This window comes from Rhinoraja longicauda, chromosome 20, assembly GCF_053455715.1.
Source record: "Rhinoraja longicauda isolate Sanriku21f chromosome 20, sRhiLon1.1, whole genome shotgun sequence".
In the NCBI taxonomy this organism is placed as follows: Eukaryota; Metazoa; Chordata; class Chondrichthyes; order Rajiformes; family Arhynchobatidae; genus Rhinoraja; species Rhinoraja longicauda.
This window is the reverse complement of record NC_135972.1, coordinates 24,422,505-24,429,282: the sequence shown is the minus strand read 5'-3', so window position 1 is coordinate 24,429,282 and position 6,778 is coordinate 24,422,505. Positions and strand designations below refer to the sequence as shown.

The 6,778-nt window shown below is 48.1% G+C and overlaps 1 protein-coding gene across 3 annotated transcripts in view; it reads left to right on the top strand.

Moving 5' to 3' along the window:
• The first annotated feature begins 1,977 nt into the window (after nt 1–1,977).
• rxylt1 (ribitol xylosyltransferase 1) overlaps nt 1,978–6,778 on the top strand; it is a 104,269-nt gene continuing 99,468 nt past the window's right edge. For all 3 annotated transcript variants that reach the window (XR_013548651.1, XM_078417261.1, XM_078417260.1), the window contains exons 1-3: nt 1,978–2,177; nt 3,868–4,071; nt 5,286–5,388. Coding sequence is in view for 2 of the 3 variants with exons in the window: in XM_078417261.1 (XP_078273387.1) it covers nt 2,045–2,177; nt 3,868–4,071; nt 5,286–5,388 (440 nt within the window). In the remaining variant the exon portion in view is untranslated. The remainder of the gene's footprint in view (nt 2,178–3,867; nt 4,072–5,285; nt 5,389–6,778) is intronic.

Sequence of the window (6,778 nt, the reverse complement as noted above, 5' to 3'; positions counted from 1 at the left end):
GCTGTTGTGGCTGTGTATGGTTCTTCCACACACTACTGAGGCTCCTGTTTATTAAATGAATAAATTGTTAAATTGCCAATATGTCTTGTTTCTTCAGACTTCAATCATCCAATCCACCAAACAACACCGAACAAGAGTCAATGGCAGAATAAGCTGTTTGGCATTGGCAGAGAAGATTTGGCAGATTTTTCATGGGTGCAACCCACATACTCAGCTCTGCTGCTCATCCCACAAATGCATGTTCCTTACAAATGTGGCACCATTTAAAAGGGAAATAAACAGGCTTTCCAACGGTATAAGATTTATTGCCAAGAAGCATTGTTACAACAAAGAAATAATCTACCAAACACAAATTTCCTTACTTTTTGTGCTATGTTTATATATGTCATGACTTCTTTTGTTTCTCTCTAGTTTGTAATCAATTTTCTCCACTCTATCGCAAGTAATTGTTCTGACCTGTTCAATTCAAGCGATTTACAAAATCTGCAAATCTGTTGTATAATGAATGTGCAATTTTGTCTTTATGTGGGTTGATAACTATTTTTTATTCTTGATTTAGTCAGCAATAGACCGATGTATTCACATTTACCATTCAGGGATATGTGATGTTATGGATACAAGGACTCCAGGTGCAGGTTTACAAAAAAAGATACAAAGTACTGGAGTAACTCAACGGGCACTATCCCTTACATGCGGTCACGGGGAGAACGTACAAACTCCGTACAGACAGCACCCATAGTCAGAATTGCACCCGGGTCTCTGGTGCTGTGAGGCAGCAACTCTACCGCTGCGCCACCGTGCAGCCCTGCTCTTGCTCCCCCTCACCCCAGACGGAACAAGGATAGAGTTCCTCTGGTCCTCACCTTTCACCCCACCAGTCTCCACATCCAACACATTACCCTCCGTTATTTCCATCACCTCGAACATGATCCCACCACCAGTCACATCTTCCCATCTCCACGCCTTCTGCAGAGACTGCTCCTTCTGCAATTCCTTGGTTCACTCATCCCTTCCCACCCAAACCACCCCCTCCCCACGTACTTTTCCCAGCAACCACAGGAGTTGTAACACCTGTAACTACCTCCTCTCTCTCGAGTCCACTGTCCCAGGGAACCCAGCAGCCTCTCCAGGTGAGACAACGATTCACGTGCACCTCCTCTAACCTCATCTACTGCTCCTGTACAACGGTGAGCTCAAGCAGAGACTCCTCGACCGTTTCGATGAGCACTTTTGCTCAATCCGCCGAGCTGGCCTACTGGATCTCCTGGTTGCTGACCATTTCACCTTCCCATTCCCACACTGGCATTTTCTTCCAGAACCTCCTCCACTGCTAGAGTGAGGCCACAAGCAAACTGGAGGAACAGCACCTCATATTGCACTTGGGTAGCTTACAACCCAGCGGTGTGAACACTGAATTCTCCAATTTTAGGTAACCTCTCACTAAACTTTGCCCCACCCCTCTCACCTGTCTGTGCCTCACCTGAATTTGCAGGCGGTGGTGCGGACTCCGGCCGGCAGGGGGCGGTGGCGGTGCGGACTCCAGCCGGCAGGGGGCGGTGGCGGTGCGGGTGCGGGCTCCGGCCGGCAGGTGGCGGTGCGGGTGGCGGAGCGGACTGCGGCCGACAGAGGGCGGTGCTGGTGCGGTCTCCGGCCGGCAGGGGGCGGTGGCGGTGCCAGTGCGGACTCCGATCGGCAGGGGGCGGTGGCGATGCCGGTGCGGGTGGCGGTGCAGTCTCCGGCCGGCAGGGGGCGGTGGCGGTGCCAGTACGGTCTCCGGCCGGCAGGGGACGGTAGCGGTGCCAGTACGGTCTCCGGCCGGCAGGGGGCAGTGGCGGTGTGGTCTCCGGCCGGCAGGGGGAGGGGGCGATGACGGTGTGGTCTCCTGCCGGCAGGGGGAGGTGGCGTTGCCAGTGCGGACTCCGGCCGGCAGGGGGCGGTGCGGGTGTGGTCTCCGGCCGGCAGGGGGCGGTGGCGGTGCGGTCTGCGGCCGGCAGGGGGCGGTGGCGGTGCGGACGGGCCGCGGGTCCCCGGCGATGGCGGCGCCATGAGACTGCGCTGGAAGCGGGCGGCAGGCGGCCTGGTCCTCATCTATTGCCTGTTCTCCCTTTATGCCGCTTATGTCGTCTTTTTCCAAGGGAGGAGGGGGTCCGGGGCCGCAGCCCGGGAGCGCAGGAGGGGTAAGGACCTGCGGCGGCGGCGGCGACCCCCGCCAGGACCCCTCATCATACCCGGGACCCCCCATCACACCTGGGACCCCCGCCCACGGGGACCCTCTCACCCATCACCCCCACCCCAGGAACCCAGCCAGGCTCCCCACCCACCCACCCACACACCCATCCTGGACCATCTCCCATGGATGGAGAGAGGCTGCATTGCCAGTGCTCTTGTTGTCGGGGTCTGCCTCACGTTTACTGGCTGTCAGAGAGAGGATTATCACTGAATGTTTGAGACTATTTTAGATACATTGGGGATTTGTCAAAAAAACACTCACTAAAATCAATGGAAACAGGCTCGCACTGCTGACCTTTCATCTGACAGCTGATTTCCTCTCATGCATGGAGGACTTGGGTCAAAGGGCGTGTTTCCACGTGTCATAGTTCGCACCACAAATGCCTCCTCCATACACCTACCACAACTTGTGTAAAAAAAAGTTGTCCCTCTATTTGGAATGGACACTGGCTCAGTACGCGGGCATCCAGGACTGAAAGCTGGGAAGTATGCAGTGGTTTGAGTTGTCCTGTTGGTCTCCATGAAGAATTCACCGTGGTGGCACTGGAAGATGTCATATCCAATGTAGGTCCATGTCAGCTCTGATGTAGAGAATGGGTTATGGGGAATCGAAAACCAGAGGACATAGGTTTGAGGTGAGGGGGGAAAGACTTATGGAATGGAATAATTTATTGTCACATGTAACAAGGCACAGTGAAATTCTTTACTGCATACCCAATGTATACAAATAACGGCCACCTACTGCACTGCCAAAGTTACAAAACACATTGTTCTCCTCCCATCGGTTCCCCCACGCCGACTTAATAGGAACCTGAGGGGCAACCTTTTTACACAAAGGGTGGTGGGTATGTGGACTGAGCTGCCGGAGGAGGTAGTTGAGGCAGGTACTATGATAATGTTTTAAAGAGATTTGGACTGGTATCGAATTGAATTGAATTGATTTCTTTATTGCCACATGTGACAAATCACAGTGAAATTCTTTGCTTGCATGACCAAGGTATGCAAATAGTCACCCATAAAATCGTGCCCAACCCGAAACGCCCCCTGAATTTTCTCCGAAGATGCTACCTTACCCGCTGAGTTACTCCAGCACTATGTGCCTTTCTTTTGTGGAACAGGAGCAGGCCCTTCATCCCACAATGTATGTGCCGAATATGATGCCAGGATAAAGTAATCTCTTCCTCCATGTGAATAGACTTGGATTTAGTAAAGCCAGACCTTAGTGCTACTGCATGCTCTGAACACATGAGGCAGAAGGAATAACATGGACTGAGAGCTCACGGACAGCACACTGCAGGAGGACACAAGTGCTGGAGTAACTCAGCGCGTCATTCAGAATTTCTGGAGAACATGCATGGGTGATGTTTCAGGTCAGGACTCTTCTTCAAACCATTGATTTGATTGAGTTGGTCCTGACCCGAAATGTCACCCGTTCATTTTCTTCAAGCATGCTGTCGACTCGCTGAGTTACTCCAGCACTTTGTGTCTTTTTTTGTAAACCAGCATCTGCAGGTCCGTGTTTCTAGTAGATTCAGCTTGCCACTTTGTGAGGACGAATTGCTGACTTCTCCCAAGAAAATATAAATCTGGATGGTACTGTAGGATTCCGTTTTGTTTAAACTGTATTTGGATTTACAGGCAGTGCACTCCCCCTGCAGAATGAGGGGCAGCAAGGGGAATCGCAACACCTGCAACAAGACAACGAGTGGAATCCATGGGAAGAGGATGAGAAAATGGAGAATGATTTACAGCACAGAGCTCAACTGCAGGGATTTCAGAAGCAAATTTTACAAAACCCACCCAGAAGAAAGATAGTGCAAATCTGGGGCAAAGCTGCAATTGGTAAATCCTCTTCAGAAATACTATCTGTGTATAGTGTTCATTAAATATTTGTTAGTGCAGGTAGTTGTACGATCACATTATAATTTGTTCCTAAAAAGAAAATCTCCTAATGGAATTCATTGCCACAGACGGATGTGGAGGGCAGGACATTTGGGTATTTTTTAAAGCAGAGATTGATTGGTTCTTGTGTTAGAAGGAACTGCAGATGCTGGTTTATCGCCGATAGATAGAAACAAAATGCTGGAGTAACTCAGTGGGTCAGGCTGCACCCCTGGAGAAAAGGAATAGGTGACGTTTTGGGTTGAGACCCTTCATCAAACAGATAGGTTCTTGATTAGGAAGGGTGTCCTAAGCGAATGGTATGTTGGCATTCATAGCAAGAGGATTTGAGTTTAGGAGCAGGGAGGTTCTGCTGCAGTTGTACAGGGCCTTGGTGAGACCGCACCTGGAGTATTGTGTGCAGTTTTGGTCTCCTAACCTGAGGAAAGATGTTCTTGCCTTAGAGGGAGTACAGAGAAGGTTCACCAGATTGATCCCTGGGATGGCGGGACTTTCATATGAGGAAAGACTGGATAGACTGGGCTTGTACTCGCTGGAATTTAGAAGACTGAGGGGGGATCTTATAGAAACATATAAAATTCTTAAGGGGTTGGAGAGGCTAGATGCGGGAAGATTGTTCTTGATGTTGGGGGAGTCCAGAACCAGGGGTCACAGCTTAAGGATAAGGGGGAAGTCTTTTAGGACCGAGATGAGAAAACATTTCTTCACACAGAGTGGTGAGTCTGTGGAATTCTCTGCCACAGAAGGTAGTTGAGGCCAGTTCATTGGCTATATTTAAGAGGGAGTTAGATGTGGCCCTTTTTGCTAAAGGGATCAGGGGGTATGGAGAGAAGGCAGGTACAGGCTACTGAGCTGGATGATCAGCCATGATCATATTGAATGGCTGTGCAGGCTCGAAGGACCGAATGGCCTACTCCTGCACCTATTTTCTATGTTTCTATGTGTCAGTTACAGAGAGAAGGCAGGGGAACAAGGTTGAGAGGGAAATATAGGTCAGGCATGAATGGGCTTTTTCGAATGGGCTGAATGGCCTAATTCTGCTCCTATGTCCCATGGTCGTGAAACCCTTTGTGTTTTATAATTTAGATTTCTAGATTGTTGCTGTGCATAATGATTTTTTTTCTGTGGATCTAAAACCTTCCTCTTTGAAATAGGGCTTTACCTCTGGCAGCATATTCTTGGTGGCCCACTTACTCCGAGTGATGTGATGGCTCAGTGGAGACAAGGGGAGCAAAAGGCTGGTAATTTATATTTTAGGTAAAGGTTGCGTTTACGTGAATGACATCTGGTTTTCTGAAACAGGGCCCAACTTCCTGCTGCAGCCAGAGTCTGTGTATGTGTGTGTGTGTAGTAATCACATTTAATGCTAAATCTGTGATCCCAACATGGAAGACCCCATGGTAATTTTACACAAACGCATTTGTTCATTATCAAACAGTAAAGCAAAACCAGTGCTTTGAGCTTTTGAGGAAATGCACTGAGGAAGGAGGAGGAACTAAGTAGGCACCAAAAGGACACAAAATGCTGGAGTAACTCAGCGGGTCAGGCAGCATCTCTGGAGAACATGGATAGGTGACGTTTTGGGTCGAGACCCTTCTTCAGACTGATTGTAGATGGGGCGCTGGGGGGAGAAAAAGGCTGGAAAAAGGGAGAGGCAGGATAAAGAGTGACCAGTAGGTTGACACAGGCATGGGGGGGGGGGGGAAATAGGCATATATATCGAATAAAGGCTAGAGATAAGAACAGAAGGTGTAAGGTAGGTTTGAAGAGTTGCGGATTGTGAAGCCAGAGGGTGGAAAGTAGCAGGAGATTGAGGGGAGAAATGGGTGAGAATCTAGATATGGCTCAGTGGCGGGAGGAGGGTGGGTTAGAGGTTACCTAAAATTGGAGAGTGTCATTTTATACCGTTGGGTTATAAGCTACCCAAGTGAGCATATGTTAAACAAAACATATGTCAAGAAAAACGTTCCTAGCCATTGGTACATGTAATTTCTTCCATAAGCACTGGAGGGGTGGAGCTGTTAGCTTAGTATCAAAGACGAGAAAGACTGGATAATATAAAAATTAATTTCTTGTATGAAAGTACTTAGTGTGGGTATTCCTTTCTGATTTGAGTCATTTATTTGATGTATAGGAATTGCAGGTGCTGGTTTACACCTAGATGATAGATACAAAAAGGCTGGAGTAACTCAGCGGATCAGGCAGCATCTCTGGAGAAAAGGTGTAGGTAATGTTTCAGGTCGAGGCCCTTCTGAAGAAGTTACTCCAGCTTTTTGTATCTATCTTCATTTATTTGATTATAACTTCTTATACTTCACGTTCTACTTTAATTTCTTTGAAATCTCTTGCTTAGAAGTATTTTAAACATTCCATGAATGATAAACATTGTATAAAATAAATTTGAATCATGGGATGGTATGTCACACGATACATTCTTGAGAGAGGTAGATGCACATCTTTGTAGTTAAACCTATGTGGATAATGGGGAGTTATTATACAAACTTTATTAATTCCTTGTCTGAATCGATGTGATTGTTCTTGGAACAGCGATGAAGTTTTAAGATGAGGGTGCAATATTATGAAAAAATTGATAGAGTAAATAAAGCAAAGCAATATCCTTGGATCGGGATCCACCAGACACAGATTT